The 18,643-nt window shown below is 38.6% G+C and overlaps 1 protein-coding gene across 1 annotated transcript; it reads right to left on the reverse strand.

Annotated features, from left to right (window-relative positions):
- Positions 1–29: 29 nt before the first annotated feature.
- On the reverse strand, positions 30–18,387 carry LOC124643186. The gene is made up of 12 exons (XM_047182061.1): positions 17,107–18,387; positions 16,618–16,752; positions 16,118–16,243; positions 14,460–14,666; positions 13,628–13,708; positions 13,068–13,217; positions 12,573–12,743; positions 11,107–11,255; positions 10,288–10,509; positions 9,574–9,695; positions 8,009–8,112; positions 30–4,344 (listed from the first exon to the last, which is right to left on the reverse strand). The coding sequence occupies exons 1-12, from the start codon at positions 17,879–17,881 to the stop codon at positions 2,756–2,758; spliced, it is 3,831 nt and encodes a 1,276-aa protein (XP_047038017.1). The 5' UTR covers positions 17,882–18,387; the 3' UTR covers positions 30–2,755.
- Between the last annotated feature and the right edge of the window lie 256 nt (positions 18,388–18,643).

Consider the following 18,643-nt stretch of genomic DNA (forward strand, 5'->3'; position numbering starts at 1 on the left):
TGAATGAGAAAGATTTAAGAAAACTGACGTTTATGTTATCGGTGATCTTAGGCTTAAGTACTCAAAAAATCTCGGAGAGACGGTTTTAATATTATAATGTAGGTCGAAAGAATGACATTGTATTAAACAAATGAATTATTCCAACTAGTGAACCCGCACAACTCGCAACAATCTATAATCGCTCTATGGTCTATGGTATACATTTACAACGTTTATTGGTGCTGACCGCACGCGTGTTCACGCAAAAAATCTTAGCAGATTCCATTTTATCATTTCAGAACTTTTTAAATGCATTTCTTTAGCATGGAAGCGTGTGGAAGAGGCCTTTGTCCAGAAAAAATAATAGAAGAGTATGGTAGATGAAGATATGCCGCGCCGAACATACATAAAATTGATATACGCACAGCAAATTAAACAAATATGTAAAGATTTGAAACGCATATTTTATAGAGTACAGAAATATCTCATGGAATTCATATATTTGTCCTACTGGACATTAATAAAAAAAACAATGCATTGCCATTTTTGCGTCAACACTCGAACGGTATACATAGTTAGAGATACAATTAATTAAATACATTTTTTTTATCAACATGTTTTATAGTTTGCTTGCTACATATTTTAATTTCAATTATAATCATTTGATCAAAAGTCGTGATTTTAAGTTTTCAAACATCCAAATATCAACATTTTTCTACTACACCGAGATTTCGCTTCTAAAAACAACTACTTACATTTTAAAATCACGAACTTTTTTATTTTCAAAACAGTTTTTAACGAGATTGCACGAAATATGTTTTTTTTTTAGGATTCTGCTTAATGTATCTATAATATCTTCTTGTATTTGAATGTATAATGGAATGAATTAAATATATTTCTTAAAATAGCCGGTCGATGTGCGAAATAAAAATCCAGACATTAATATTTTCTGTTGTTACGAAAAAGCTAGTCAGATGAAGATGATGTTTTGTTTTTGAATTGTTCGACATTTCGCACATCGACCGGTTAATTCAAGAAACAACCGCGTAAGTTAGCCGTAATACATATAAACACACCACAAATATAAAATTCAATAATAATATCAAATTCACGAAGATTACAGGAATATTTACAAAAATGTTTAAAGCTAAATGGATAAAAAGAGCTAAAACTATCAGTTTTGAATAATAATTAAAGTTTATATAAAACAAAAACGTAATGTTTCGAATGTCACTTAAACTTAACAATGTTTAAACAAAAATAATGAACAAATTAATAAAAAATGGCTGCCGATAGGAACTTAAAAACTATTTACAAATATAATACAATAATAATTCACGCGGTATGAACGAACAGAAAGAATTATCAACATATTGATATAAAAAGGTCGAAAAAAGGAACACATTATCTGGTGTGAAAGGTAGAGGAAGATTAGCCCAGCTGCGGGAAATTGCACAGGCAAAATTCATATCACAAAAAAATAAGCATTAAAGTGAAAATCCCTGAATTTATAACTCTCAAGATATTATTTAAATTGTCAAGCGAAAATTGTAGCCTTCAAGAAAGATATCATTTCATCAGCGAGATATTAAAATATTTTCAAAAACACCTATTTTATTCTTCCGCGCAAATCATTACTATCAACAATAAAAAATAAATAAACTAATTAACATACTGCAATCAAACGTTACTCATAACATTTACCTTACTTAGGGCCGATTTTTCAATCACCACATAACTCTGAAGAATATGTTCATTTTGACAGATTTTGTATAGGAAATATATCAAACTGATACATTTATTCCTTTTCTTGGTGAGAAATCATCAAATGACCCCTCCCGCTGTGGGTGCAGCGTGAGTGAGTGTCAGACTCTTACTGAGTAAAACCCACCATGTTCCTTCTGGAGCCCACAGTGTACCAGGGCCGCGGTAACTCGCGCGAACAATCCCGCAGCCCGGTATGTTTATTCCTCAGATAGAAGTTAACTGATGGTTGAAAAATCTTCCCTCAAATGCATTAAAAATACACATCGTATTACAAGGAATAACCGGGTAAAGTGAGAAAATATTTAATATGAATAAATAGCATGCAAATCGTAGCAAATATTTCATACAAACATTAGTTTAAAATAATTTGACAGATAAATTGCGAACATTTTCCGGTCAAAGTGAAATATAGTTTATTCAATGAAAGAATTTGATAAAAGCACGAATGTTAATAGTTACATTTATTTTTATATTTCTTAATTTTAATGTGAGGTAACGATTTTTATGAAAGCATATCGCTTTTTTGTTTATTTTGCTGACTATTCACATAAATGCATTAGGAAATGTCATTCTATATTATTTTTCGTGAAATACGGTATATAAGTGAAATATATTTTATGAATTATCATATTTTTATGATATTGTGTCGATAAATAAGTAGCTTCTAACAAAATCTGACTGTTACCCTTATTAAGAAGCTTGCATTTTTCAGTTATTTTGATCATTTTACTTGAAATCTTGAAATCATCTTAAAAGTATAGTGATGTATTTTATCGATAACATCGATAGAAAGTGACGTTCTTCAGCTAATTAGCGAAATGTCTAGCCATTTTGTATTACACCTAAAATGTGTAAAAATAAAGTTACTAATGATTTTCATACCTCAATAGGGGGCTTTTAAAAGCAATACTTTTAAGCTTGTTTTCATGACTACCTCAGTACCTTTACAAATGATTATTTTTACCCCCTTCAAGTATATTTTCTTAAAGTATCAATTCACGTGACCCACCTACAAACTATTACCGAACATCATTCTATCGTCGTATAAACTCAATCTATTACATTCGCTAGCCCTTCCCTTCTGTAAGGCCCTATCTCTTCTCGCCCTTCTGACGGCGACAGGAAGATCCCCTGGCGTCTTAACCCTACCTGCAGGATTCAGAAGATTAACATCACCCGCAGAAGTGAAAATCTCACTGACTTGCTCTAAAGAATGCTGTCTTTTTATCGCTAGGTTTTTCAAAGTAGGTTTAGGGGATCTACAAGCCGGATATTTTAATTCTGTAGTATCAATTTCTCCGTTTAAAGCTGCTAAGTAAACGGGATTATCTCCGCTGTAACCGTTCACTAGATTCTCTTTATCATTCGGATCGCTAAATTCATTATCGAAATTAGTATATTTATTTTGGAATTTGTTAAAAGTGAAGTCGGTAACTTGGCTCGATTCTTTCAGTACTTCATTTTGGTATTTTTTCTTGTCTACGTCCGTTTTAGGTATTGTTTGCATTGTAATTTTTGAGCCTCCATTTTCTGATAACAGCATTAAATGTTCGTCCTCACTACTTGAGCAGTCGGAGTTAATATCAAAAGGGCTTATGTTCCCATTGTAATTATCTGGGGTATCCATATATTGTAGTTCTAAGTTAATACTCGCTCTAGAAGAACTAGCACTATTAATAATTCTGTTGTCACAACTCAAGCGTTTCTTCACCGTCGAATCTTCAGACTCGGAATTCGATTTCAAAATACTTTGAGAAGATAAAGAAGTTTTTACTGATCGCTTATTTAGACTTTCTGAACTGCCTTTCCTGTTTTTCATTTCCATAAAATCTGGGGGTTTCGCTTTCGGTACTATGACTGCGAAAATTTGATTCGGAGTTCGGGCTTCAGTCTCTCTATTTGGCAGTTCTTTGAAATTAAATACTTTGTTTTCTGATTCCATCATCATCGTTGGAGAAAGAGTCTTATTCGGAGGAGATAAGGTACAAGGTCCTTCGAAATTATAGGGACTTCTATCTTGGCTAATAGTTAAATTAGAAGGCCGTTCCCTCTCGTTAATATTAGAAGGTTTATCGACTATCGAAGTCATGGTCCTTTGGGAATTTTCCGCCAACTTGACTTCGGTTTCCATTTTATTTCTATTTAGTTTCTCGAAGAATTTTTTGATACCCCATTTAGGTTTTTCTACTTTAACATCTTGGAGTAGATTCGTTTGTTTCGGACCTCTATCGATATCGTGGTTTGTAACATCATTTTGAACGTATTCTAAAGGTCTTTGGTAGGACCTTACTTCGGATAATCCAGAGTTTTCTAAAAGTGGGATACGCGTATGGCTCGGGACCCTAGCTACGGAAAGGCAATTTTCTTCATTATTAGGGGCTCTTACAGTTTCTATGGGGGCGGTGATGTCTTTTAAGCTTTTGTGTATGAGTTCGACGGTGGTTTGCTGTGTGTTAGTGTGTGTGTTGCGTTCGATACAGGCGTTCCTGCCTATGTGTGGGTGGGGGTACAGTAGGGGGGTGTGAACGTCACAGTTCTGTGTTGTAGTACAGTTGGAGTTCTTGTCCGATTCCGGTGGCGATGGGACGTTGGAGTCCGCTGAAAAGATAATCAGGTTATTTATTCAGAAGCAAATACAGGTTTATATAATTAAAAATAAAAATTGTAGATTCACAGTGTGTATACTATTACACTATACCTATTGTTAAGTCATGCCGGATTTGTGACGGAAGACATAACCTAGCTAGAGAATTTGTCTTGAGATGTGTCTTAGTTGATTAGTAAAAAAATCGAATCTTTTAAAAGACATAATTTGTACTGCAATGATTGATCGAATTTATATTCAACTGACTATGTATCAATGCGACTATGCATTTTAGTTCAATTTATTTATTTTTTATTTATTTATTTATAGTTAAGGACGCGTTTGCAAAATTGATAGGCATGAAATCGAACTACTACATTGACACGGCCCACTCACACAAATGTAGGCATTGTTAGCTGCAAGAATATAGTCAAATAAACAAATTTTGAAACTTGGATAATTTATTTTGTTTTTTATGTACTCAAGTACTTATCTGCGTTTAGATAACCATAAAAATTTTACTGGTTTTGTTGGTTATGTATGATGACTATGATGAAACTTTACCTCCGGTCTTGATGGAGTGACCTGAATGTATATCGTCGGTGTCTGCTACTGGAACTCCGCGACGAATAGAGTTAGGTGTACCGAGTTTGGGCTCGTTTTGTTAGCTATGATGAGACCTGACCACCGGACTTGATGCAGTGACCTGAAGGTATATCCTCGGTGTCTGCTACTGGAACTCCGCTACGAATAGATCTAGGTGTACCGAGTTTGGGCACGTTTTGTTAGCTATGATGAGACCTTACCACCGGACTTGATGAAGTGACCTGAAGGTATACCCTCGGTGTCTGCTACTGGAACTCCGCGACGAATAGATCTAGGTGTACCGAGTTTGGGCTCGTTTTGTTAGCTATGATGAGACCTTACCACCGGACTTGATGGAGTAACCTGAAGGTATACCCTCGGTGTCTGCTACTGGAACTCCGCGACGAATAGATTCAGATGTACCGAGTTTGGACTCGTTTTGTGTGTTATGAAGAGACTTTACCACCGGACTTGATGGAGTAACCTGAAGGTATACCCTCGGTGTCTGCTACTGGAACTCCGCGACGAATAGAGTCAGATGTACCGAGTTTGGACTCGTTTTGTGTGTTATGAAGAGACTTTACCACCGGACTTGATGGAGTAACCTGAAGGTATACCCTCGGTGTCTGCTACTGGAACTCCGCGACGAATAGATCTAGGTGTACCGAGTTTGGGCTCGTTTTGTTAGCTATGATGAGACCTTACCACCGGACTTGATGAAGTGTATATTGATAAGTGTGTACACCGAGGGTATACCTTCAGGTCACTTCATCTAGTCCGGTGGTAAGGTCTCATCATAGCTAACAAAACGAGCCCAAACTCGGTACACCTAGATCTATTCGTCGCGGAGTTCCAGTAGCAGACACCGAGGGTATACCTTCAGGTCACTCCATCAAGTCCGGTGGTAAGGTCTCATCATAGCTAACAAAACGAGCCCAAACTCGGTACACCTAGATCTATTTGTCACGGAGTTCCAGTAGCAGACACCGAGGGTATACCTTCAGGTCACTTCATCAAGTCCGGTGGTAAGGTCTCATCATAGCTAACAAAACGAGCCCAAACTCGGTACACCTAGATCTATTCGTCACGGAGTTCCAGTAGCAGACACCGAGGGTATACCTTCAGGTCACTTCATCAAGTCCGGTGGTAAGGTCTCATCATAGCTAACAAAACGAGCCCAAACTCGGTACACCTAGATCTATTCGTCACGGAGTTCCAGTAGCAGACACCGAGGGTATACCTTCAGGTCACTTCATCAAGTCCGGTGGTAAGGTCTCATCATAGCTAACAAAACGAGCCCAAACTCGGTACACCTAGATCTATTCGTCGCGGAGTTCCAGTAGCAGACACCGAGGGTATACCTTCAGGTCACTTCACCAAGTCCGGTGGTAAGGTCTCATCATAGCTAACAAAACGAGCCCAAACTCGGTACACCTAGATCTATTCGTCGCGGAGTTCCAGTAGCAGACACCGAGGGTATACCTTCAGGTTACTCCATCAAGTCCGGTGGTAAAGTCTCTTCATAACACACAAAACGAGTCCAAACTCGGTACATCTGACTCAATTCGTCGCGGAGTTCCAGTAGCAGACACCGAGGGTATACCTTCAGGTCACTCCATCAAGTCCGGTGGTAAGGTCTCATCATAGCTAACAAAACGAGCCCAAACTCGGTACACCTAGATATATTCGTCGCGGAGTTCCAGTAGCAGACACCGAGGATATACCTTCAGGTCACTCCACGTTAGCAGTCACCAAAGTACTTCATGATCACGTGCGATGAAACGTTATTTTTTAGTGAAATATTTACAATATTGCATAATATTTTGGTGTAATGATAAAAATCAATAATCTTACCTTAGAAGGATCAAATTTGGTTAGTCGAATATTTTGTATTTATACAGCGATCTTTTTCAACACGAGCAGCTGGAAACGAGCGATACAGTGTCCTCTCACGACGGCGGCCGAGCGCAGACTGACTCAGAATGAGGCTTTCGCACAATCGTGGGTCGGAAGGAATACAAATAAAATAACCCCTATTTCAAGCTGTTAAGACTCATCGTTAGTAGCAAAATATGTGAAAAAAATTGGTTTTGTTTTTATTTTTTCTAACCTTATTCATAGCACAATACTGTATTTTTTTTCCTCACATTTAATCTTGACTATGTTTGCCTATTTACAAAAAATAAATCAATATTAAATTACTTTATTCTTAGTAGAAAATTGTACCTAAACTTGACCCGGAATCATGAATTTTGTAGAAAGGGGTTACGAAATAACTTTTTTATGATATCAAAAATTTATTTTTTCAAAAAAAACCTTCCTCGCGTTTATAGTTGAAGACCCAAGCTATAACTAGGAGTTATTTGTCATATTTGATTTGGCTTGGTTTAGTCGCAAAATGTACCGAAAAACAGCTTAATTTTGCTCAAACTGCAAACGCGTCCTTAATTAAAACGGTGCAACACCAATTACAATAATTAACATGGAAACATTAAATCAAAACAAAACAAAAGTAAAAACATATTATAGTCGACAGCATTTCAATGATTATCTAACTAACAAGGAACAGTGGACGCTCTTGCATACTTTCTCTCACAGAACCCCAAACACACACGCTTCACTTTACTCCACTCATCCACAAACACATCAAATTCAGGGTTGGCAGTCAGAAGGGCGTTGAGCGTCTTAAGAGTACGACATATAGGAGATTCAGCTCTGGCGACTGTTTTGCATGTCGGTGGGGCGAAGAGATTGTGCCTGCAGCTCTGACGGCGACCGATGTATTTGTCGGGGGTGAATAGGCGGTAGAAAAGGCTGTGGAGCTCTGGGCAGTCGATTTGGCCCCGTAAGGTTTTACAAGCTACCATGAGCTGATCAAAGCCTCGTCTTACCTCCAAGGAGTTAAAGCCTAACATCCCTAGCAGATAGTTAGTTGGGTACATGAAGGGAATATGATAATATTTTGTTTTTGATGTTATAACGATCTCTTAGCTTCTAGCTTCCATTCATATTTACCCTTGTTCCATCATTTTATGGGGTCTAATATAAAGTTTGTTGGCTGTTATACAATAGAATATAAAACTAGTTACTCACCAGGCGGGTGTGGGTGTAAGTTGTTGTCGTGTATAAGCGGCCCCTGAGCGTGTAGCATCTGCTTGAGTTCAGCCATGCGCTCTTCCACGCATACCGCTGTTAATCTAAAGGAAATTATAAAAATATACATTATTTTCCAAGATTGTGCAATTTACTGTTATTGCACAAGTAAGTGCTTTTCAAATTTCTTTTTTTTTCCGACGTCAAAAATCATCAAATGACCCCTCCCGCTGTGGGTTAGCAGCGGAGAGGGACAGACTCTTACTGACTAAAAACCGTCGTGTTCCGTCGTAGGCCTTTTATGTACCAGGGCCGCGGTATCTCTTTCGAACAACCCGCAGCCCCGGCAGTTTTCAAATCTCCTCAATTAGCTTTTTTGCGTCCTCAAAAAAAAAAGGAATAGGTTCTGATTTCGACACTGAAGGAAAAAACAGGTTCTGACATGGCTCCTGAAGTCGGTTAGCAAATAAATACATCCAACAGACCTGCAGACACTAACTTCTAGAGCTACTTCAAAAGTTTTATTTTGTCGCTGTTGTGAAGTGGTTTTAAATTAACTTATCTTTCACCCACTTTTTACCGACTTCCCAAAAAGGAGGAGGTTCTCAAAACGTCGGCAGCTTTTTTTTATTAGTATTTATTTCATTGGTTGTCGTGGTGGCCTAGTGGGCAAAGGACCAACCTCTCAAGTATGAGGGCGCGGGTTCGAATCCAGGTCAGGCTAGTACCAATGCAACTTTTCTAAGTTTGTATGTACTTTCGAAGTATATCTTACGGCCAGTTTCTTCATCAAAAGTAATGTCTAAAGTAAAAGTAACGGTCAAATTCGTTTTTTCAAGGCTAAAGTGACAGCAAAACTAATAGAAAAAACGAATTTGACCGTTACTTTTACTTTAGACATTACTTTGACTTTTACTTTTGATGAAGAAACTGGCTGTTAGACACCAATGGCTGATAAAATGGTGAAGGAAAACATCTTGAGGAAACCTGGACTATAAAGTCTGAAATCACCAACCCGCATTGAGCAAGCGTGGTGATTAATGCTCAATCCTTCTCCGTGTGAGAGGAGGCCGCAGCCCAGCAGTGGGACGATTAAAAGGCTTTAACTGTAACTGTATTTTATTGGTTCTGTACATGGTGATTTTTAAAAATCCGCTGAACCAGCCAGGATGAAATTAACATACCTACATTTTATAAATACAATATTTAAGTATGTACAGTACATACCTACTAGCTTTTGCCCGCGACTTCTTTCGCGTGGAATAGTAACTTCCGGTAGATTTTTGGTTTGACCAATAGGTGGCGCTATATGTCCGGAATAAATTTTATTTTATATTTTTTTTGTAATAAAAACTATCCTATGTCCTTTCTCAAGTTTCAAACTATATCTGTACCAAATTTCACACAAATCGATTCAGTAGTTTAGGCGTGAAGAAAAGACAGACAGACAGACAGACAGACAGACAGACAGACAGACAGACAGACAGAAAGACAGACAGACAGAGTTACTTTCTCATTTATAATATTAGTTAGGATTAGGATTAGTATTGTTTATAAAAACTCACCTAGCCTCAGCATCATGGTCCCAGCACTCGTCACAGGTATCGGCCGCTATTTTCAACGCTCGGGACTGTTGCACCGGACCCTTCGGTAACGGCGGCCGCGCCTTGTTGCGGGATACTAGGCTCTGTATAGAAGGAAATAGAGGTTGGAATTGAATGACAATTGTATAAAGTTTTTATTAGATGCTGCGGGATTGTTCGAGCGAGTTCTTCTGAAGCCCTTTGTATACCATGGCCCTGGTATACAAAGGGCTTCAGAAGGCACATGATGGGTTTAGGACAGAATAAGTCTTGATTCTCCCTTGTCCCTTCAATCGCTTACAGAGGTTTGCATATCTGGTCAACTAGGACGGACTTTGGCTGGACTGCTATTAAAATTTTACTTTTAACATTTTGACTGTGGTTTTTTTGCTGTGTTTTGACAGTGGTTAGCTGGTAGGGCGGCAGGGGCCCGGCGTGGGGCCCGGCGTGGCTTGCTCTCGCTACGTTACCTGCATCTGTGCCAGGCTAGGGCGCGGCGGCAGGCCGTGGTGCTGGTAGGGCGGCGCGTAGGGCGGCAGGGGCCCGGCGTGGGGCCCGGCGTGGCTTGCTCTCGCTACGTTACCTGCATCTGTGCCAGGCTAGGGCGCGGCGGCAGGCCGTGGTGCTGGTAGGGCGGCGCGTAGGGCGGCAGGGGCCCGGCGTGGGGCCCGGCGTGGCTTGCTCTCGCTACGTTACCTGCATCTGTGCCAGGCTAGGGCGCGGCGGCAGGCCGTGGTGCTGGTAGGGCGGCGCGTAGGGCGGCAGGGGCCCGGCGTGGGCCCCGCGGGTGCGCCACAGCATCTCCCACAGCACCAGCGCGAGTGCGAACACGTCTACTGCACACAGGGCTGCCCGGGCTCCGCTCAGGTCCAAGGCACCTTCCAGTGCTTCGGGGGACAGGTAGCGCAGAGTACCCGCCTAAAACACGATATAATGATAAGGTATTGTACTAATATAACGCGATTGCGATCATCGCACGAGTACGCGCTGCGACTGTCACGCTATGACCAAAATCGTCCTAATGATCATCTCTTAGGACACCAATTAAATTTCAATGTTTGCTCGCGCATTCGTACGATTCAAATTTTATTACAGAGGATATTATACTAAAATCGATTTAAGAATCGAATGTTCCATATCAAAAATGAATTCAAGGGTTGTGAAACTTTTCATGCATTTGACATAATTTAGATTACATTTTTAGGCCCTCCCGGGTGACAGCGATGATGACCAAATTTTTCGACGCCTTTTATTAGTTTTAGTTTTTTTTATATATAAAGATAGAGGTAGATCTAGTTTATAATGTATATAAAATTGATAGAAGTTATTAATAAATAATAAAAATATTTTTTTTGACAGTATTTTTAAAAATTGATTAACAGACAACATTTTTACTAATAAATAAAAAATGCATTTCTGTCGAAATAGCGTTATTTTTTATTATCTAACAAGTAATTCCTAGCTCAAAACCTTCAAATAATTTGTAAAACCTCTAATTATAATATAGTCACAAACCTCAGTAATCCTAGTAGGCACAGCCTTATCTCTGGCCGCGTGCAACAGCTGAGCAAGCCCCAAGTCTGCGAGGCGAGCGTCGCCCGACGCAGTCACTAGCACATTGTTGCTATTCACGTCGCGGTGTACCACGCACGGCTTGCTACCACCTAAAGGTAATTTAGTAATAATGAAAATGAAAAAATCGTTTATTGCTAGAATTATTATAGTTATCGGCACGAATCTTGAGCTCTGACCTTCACCTGCGTAGAAGTAATTTATTGGGTCCCTCTTATGGTATGAAGTGAGGCGCGGGGGCGGGCTAAAGTGGTGATTGGCCCGCAGTGCATCGCGTCATAGCCGTCACTCGGGATTGGTTCTTTGCTAATAAATCACTTCTGTGCAGATGTAGGTCAGAGCTCAAGATTCGTGCCGATATCTATACAATATATAATTATTAGAATATTGGTTACGCTCTAAATCCTACACTAGGATTCCCTGTGTTGTAGGACCTAGGCTCCACGATCCGTTCACAAAAACTTAATTCTAGAACTTAAAACCTTAACTAGATCAATCAACATAATTTGAGTGTGTATGTGTGAGTGTGTGTGTGTGTCTATGTGGGGTGAATGTGTGGTTTGGTGTGTGTACTGTTGAGTGAGTGTCTGGGTGTGTGTGTATAATAATGACATGCAGGCCGAATTTCGGCCACAGCGGCTGCTCTAATATAAGGGGCCATATCAGCCAGCATTATGAGCATTCTTCACTCTCATAGCCGATGGGGCGGCAATCCGACACCGCCAGAGAGAGATCACAAGCAAGACTGACAGTAACGTGTTCTTTGATGCAGAAAAGCTAGTGTAGCAATATGCCAGAATAACAAGTATTGACTATATGTATATCTGCGTGTGGGTGAGTGTGAATGATTGTGTACGTGTATGTGTGTGTGTGTGTGTGTGTGTGTAACTCTTATTTATTAATTAACTAGCTTCCGCCCGCGGCTTCGCCCGCGTCCAGTTCGGTTATATCGCGTTTCCAAGAGAACTCTTTAAAAGTTCGGGATAAAAACTATCCTATGTTCTTTTTTCTCAAGGTCAACTCTATCTCTGTACCAAATTTTATTAAAATCAGTTCAGTGGTTTAGACGTGAAAGCGTAACAGACAGACAGAGTTACTTTCTCATTTATAATATTAGTAGGGATTTATACTCACTGGGTGTGTGCAGATGTGTATAAGTGTGTGCGTGGTGTGTATAGGTGTATGTTTGCTTGTGTGACTTTTATACATACCTATTATATATTATTTATTTATACTCACTAGGTGTGTGCAGATGTGTGTGTGTTGCGTGGCGTGTGTATATGTGTGTATATGTGTGTCCATGTGTGTGTATGTATGTAAGTATGTGTGAGTGTATGTATGTGTGTGTGTTGAATGGGTGAGTGTGTGTGTGTATTACTCTTATTTAGTTATTATTAATTTATACTCACTAGGTGTATGCAGATGCGCGAGAGCTGCGGCGAGTCCGTGCGCGAGATGCGCGAACTCCCGCCACGACAGAGGGGCGCGAGTCAGACGAGCTCTCAGCGGCTCCGCACATAGTTCTACTACTATGAGTTGAGAACGGCCACAGGATGTTAGACTGGCACGGCTGTCGCTGCCTGTAATGGAGAAAAATATCAAAAATTTATGATGTAGTAACTAATCGTCGGCCAAGGCGGCTGGTCTCATATAAGGAGATCAGCCAGCTGCGCAGGATACATAATAGTGTACGAGCATTTGCGCAGACACAGGTGCACTCCCTATTCCTTCACTCTCATAGCGCGATGGGACGGACATCCGACACGACCGCCCGGAGAAAAATCACAATTTATTAAGACCGATATTTACATGCTTTCCAACTCCATGAATAAAAAAAAGGAGGAAGGATAAAAAGGAGGTCAAGTGTAAGACCGCTTTTATAGATTTTTAAAGCTAAAACTCACCGTAATACCGCAATATATTGGGATGCGCTAGATGGGGTAACGCATAAACTGCTGCCTCCTTCTGCCAAGTGTTGGAGTTGGAGTATAACTTGACAGCTACGGGAGTGCTGCCCAGACTGCCGCGCCAGACGGAACCGAATTTACCCTGACCTGGGGGGATAAAAGGGGTAAAATGTCAATTTTGTTAGGGGAGACGGTGGTGATTTTGTGTGATTTTCGCTACAATTGGTTATACAGTTAGGTACTCTAACTCAAGGAAATATGAAGTGAATTGGCTAAACAACGTTCGATAGGTAGTTAAAACGAAAACAAACCTTAAAAAAATTAACATAAAAAGAAAATACAGTTGTCGAGTTGTCGCTAATGACGTTTATGTTGTCAGTGAACTTGGGCCCGATTTTCACACGTAAATAAATGTGAAAAAGTACACCATACATTACATAGGAAATATCATTGAATTTTGATAAGTTCGAGTAGTCCTCTTATGACCAAATCGATATCATATTTTCAAACAAATTATCCAAAGTTAATAAGTAAATTAAAATCACATATAAACTTACCAATATGCTCAATCAATGTAAGATTATCGACGCAAGACAGTCCAGTTGCAAGCGCGTCAGGGCCGCTACCCATCACCTCTCCTGTGAAATATATAAGTGATTTATTAATTTCATCATCATCAGCCTAATTATTGTCCCACTGGACGTATGCATCAGGTTAGGCTGGAAGCCGATTCCAGCAAAGTTAGGAAAAGTCTAGGCAGATGATGACAATGTTGTACAGGCCTCTTCTCATACTAAGAAGGATATCGATTTTACATACAACAATGGATCCTTACTTTGTCAATATTTTTTTGAAATAAATAATAATGTACATAATTTAATTCAGTCATAATTTTGCACGACTTATTTTTGAGCTAAACATCAAATTGGGCTGACTGTAAAGCTTCAAAACCATATTTTTATTTATTTTTTTCGATATCCATTTCCGTTCAATATATGAGATTGCTCTTAGCGATAAGACTGCCCAGTATGTGACCTTCTTTAACCAGATTTAAAATATAAAAAAATATATATGAAAATCATTCTGATTCTTACCTTTCTCAATAATAAGAGTGTCAGTATCACTATGATGGTGGTTGTCTATTTACGTGTAATGACGTGACTGAGAGATATAGGGATTCATTTTTTTGTATAAATAAATCATCATCATCATCTCCCGAGCCTTTTCCCAACTATGTTGGGGTCGGCTTCCAGTCTAAACCAGTGTTTTACAAGGAGCGACTGCCTATCTCACTAGTTCAACCCAGTTACCCAGGCAACCTAATACTCCTAGGTTAGACTGGTGTCAGACTAATACCCGTAACAACTGCCAATGATGTTTATTACTTACCTTTCTCAATATTAAGCGTGTCAGTATCACTATGATGGTGACTGTTACTCCTACAATATAACTTGGCTAGCAGCAGTGCCATGATCAGTATAGCTACTACAGCCAGCACGGATGATGCCAGGATGTTAGAAGCAGCCACTATGTTGTGGGCACCACTGTCCATTGTGGACTCCGCTTTCATTGTTACTGTTTCTTCTTTGAGGGTTACTGGGGACAAAAATATATATCAATATTAATGTATATGTAACAAAGGACAATGCCGGATTTTGTATGGACCCTGTCCCCACCCACCAACAGACTTGAAACTAGTGTCATCGGAGGCGCATCCTTCGATAGATCATGATTATCAAAACGATTTACTCCAAATGTATGGGGTTTTGGAAATACACGACATTTTAATATCCTTAATAATCAATAAACGTCAAGTTTGTTAACCAATTACTCGGAGTTGCGTGGACCGATTTTGATTATTTTTGTTTTAATGCAAAGAAGGTGTCTCAACGTTAGTCCGATATAATTTTCATTGGGATCTTTTTAGCAACTTTTGAGTTATCACCGGTTAGAATGATAATTGGTTTAATGATTTTGTATGGACCTTTACTGACACCAACAGACTTGAAACTAGTGTCATCAGAAGCGCCTTATCCGATAGATATTTTTTTACTGTGACGACATACTCTAAATGTTTGGGGTTTAATGAATTATTTTTTATTTTTAAATTATTCAAATCTCATAATTGTTTTTTTTTTTTAATATTAACGTTTACTAGTCATTGGATACATGAAGTGGGCTGCCGTTGTAAGACGACTAAAAAGTCACGGTGTATACCTACTAACCTAACCTAACGTTACGTTAATTGTGGATACTAAAATGTCGAATATTTCCAAAACCCCATACATTTGGCGTAAATCGTTATGATAGTCATGATCTATCAAAGGAGGCGCTTCCGATGACACTAGTTTCAAGTCTGTTGGTGGTGGTGAAGGTGTCCTCACGACATCCTACATTGCCTCTTCAAACCGATTATTTTAACCGATGATAACTAAAAAACTGCTTAAAAGATCTTGATGAAAATTACATTAGACTAACTTTGAGATAGATTCTTTAAAATAAAAATAAAAACATCAAAATCGGTCCACCCAACTCTGAGTAATTGGTTAACAAACTTGAAGTTAATTGATTATTAAGGATACTAAATTGTCTTATAGTTCCTAAACCCCATACTTTTGGAATGAGTCTCCATAATAAGAAATGATCTATTAAATGAGGCGCATCCAATGACACTACTTTCAAGTCTGTTGGTGGGTGGGGACGTTTTTAGGCATTGTCCTTTTAGAGATTTTCTTGGTAGCCTAATGGTTAATGCTCTATGACTGTCAAGTAACAGTGATTTTGATACCAGGTCAGACAAGTACCAATGTAACTTTTCAAGATTATGTACACTTTCTAGGTGTATCGTGCACTGAGTGAAGGTGAAGGAAAACATAATGACAAAACTTGGACCTTTAAGTCTGAATTTGACTCCACCTTGAGCAAGCATGGTGATAGATTAACGTTATTTTTATCTCATATATATGAGTCTTGATGGGGCTATTATTTGTTAATGTGTTTTTATACATGACATGTAACATATCTTTATAGAAGGAATAGCTACTTACAGAAATCAGCATTGCAGTAAGTATTACTGCAGCAACAGAACTTGGTGCCTGGGAGTCTTGGAGCGGCCACCTTGGTGCATCTGTCGCAGGTGCTCCGCCCTTCCGACTGTGACGAACGCCAGCAACCTGAGAACCAACAATAGTGTCTGTTAGAAGTGAAAATTATACAGTTCATATTCTAAATTATTTGAAGTAGAAGTCTGTCAGAAGTCTGAGAACCTGTCTTACCAAAGGGTATTTGATCCATATAAAACGGTACAGCAGACTACATCACAGTGGTAGAACCACAAAATGACAGATAAGTCTGGATGACATCATCAGATCTGATTCATTCAATGCTTTTACAGCTTTCAGCTATTACAGATGTAGACCACAAACACTATCTAATAATCTAGTAAACGTTATACATAGATATTTATTCACTACAATCAAACTTGTTTATATTTTTGACAGTCATAAGTGCTTGTAAAGAACTGCTTTAAATATCATAATTTCCTTACCTTGACCAAGCACAGTGACGTTGCCATCCTTATCCTGATGCCACAGAGTATAACAAGAAGCTCTTGTGTCTGTACACTGTTCTACTTGAGCCACCTCACCATTGGGTAGGGTGGTCTCCGATATTGGGCCAGTTTCTAAAAAGAGGAAATCAACATCGGTTAAAAATGGCTACCAAAATGACTAAAAACTATGAATTTGTTTTGCTATACATATACTGGGTTAGGGACCCAACTCACTAGGTATTAAAGACTTGCATAGATTAAAAATAGTTAGAAAAAACTTTAAAAAAAATTAAGGTTTCTCATATTTTGCTTAATTTTATTTTCAATGGGAAAGTAATTTTGAATATTTTTTATTCTTCTAAAGTTAAATGGCTGAATGTATTAAATCAATTAGTTCTAATGATTAAACAAAAATATCTTCTATCTATTGCATATTGTTAATTTCATTTAAAACCAAATAGAAACAAATTAAAATGAATGACTTACCAAAACTATCATTTTCAACAACCAGCTGTGCGTTGACCTCATCAGCATAAGACGGCGTAACACTCATGGCCACGCTATCATGAATCTTATACAAACATGATATTGTAGGTCCCATAGTCGTGGTAGTAGTAGTCGGTATCATACGCTGTTTAACCTTATAATTCTTAATTTCAGCAGACAAACCATTCTTCCCTTTATTCTCTTTACTAGAAATTATAGGCTTCTTTTCAAATGAGCCTACGATGTTGTCTCGAACAGTGTCTGAGGTGAACTGATCAAGTCTGGGCAACTCATGTGAGGTACCAACAAATTCATTTGAATTTGGAACATCAAGGCTTCTTTTACCAATCTTCGAATGCTCAACCGACCAGTATTTACGCTTAACAGGTTCATTAGAAACTCTTTTCAATAAACTATCAGGTATGCTCCGTTTTTTCAAAAGCTTTGCATGTTGATAGACTTTAGACACGTCTCTGACCTCTACGTAGTTGGGTAAATCAGCATTTCTTTTACCAATAGCTTTTGGCTGCTCATTTGTAACTGGCCAGTCGTTATTTAAATCATTTTGTTGACTATTCCACTGTATTGTCCTTCTATGGTGGTATTTTGTGAAAGTTCTCACATAGTGAGAAGGTTTTAGGTGTTGAATGCCATTCCTTAGATCTTGCGGCTCTTGAGGCCGCGAGGTGAGCACCTTTGCCGTAAAAATAAACAGGAACAGCACTATACATTTCAATAGTGGAGTCACTCTGTAAGTTATTATACCTTCCATCATGTTTCGATAGAATATTGTAACAAAATATTTGTTACTCACGTCATATTGAAGAAAATTTAATCTTTATCGGTTTATTTTGCACTGCATCACCCACAGCCTAGCAACGAAGACACTGCAGAATTATTGATTTTTCTTCCTCACTATCATATGTCCGTATGCACCAATTTTAAAACGAAATGTACAAGTTCATTGACACTTAATCAATTACAAACATGTCGCACAGTATTCTATTTATTCTAAGTAGAAAATATATTCAGAATTAACAATTAATCTTTATTTTTATGTCGCAGTTACAGAGATTTTGTGAAAGTATCAATGTTTACATGACTCTACGTCTAATCGCACTGAGTTCTTAAAGATGAAGTTGTTTAACAGTGAAATAACTGATTACGATTATTTTTTGTGTTGTGTTGATTAATTTACTTGATATTTTTTAATATAACAAGAAAAATCAATAGAATGTTGACAAACACATTTCGTCCGACATATTGCGGACGTTTCGTTTATCCGTTGACCTTCTTACCTCACCCACTTTACAAAAACATCAACTTACGTTTTGTTATTTATTGTTTACCAAAATAATCATCAATTTAAAATTGCCCTTTTGATAGACCTAGTCCAAGCTCTCGATGGTCCAAGCATAGGATAGGAATAGCCCTAAAAGCCGTGCTACTTAATTAACCAAGACATTACCAAGGGAAACACCAAACTCAGAAATAATATGGACAGGTAGAACTGTTCATTACGCTGAGTTTATTATGT

Source organism: Helicoverpa zea, chromosome 27, assembly GCF_022581195.2.
Source record: "Helicoverpa zea isolate HzStark_Cry1AcR chromosome 27, ilHelZeax1.1, whole genome shotgun sequence".
In the NCBI taxonomy this organism is placed as follows: domain Eukaryota; kingdom Metazoa; phylum Arthropoda; class Insecta; order Lepidoptera; family Noctuidae; genus Helicoverpa; species Helicoverpa zea.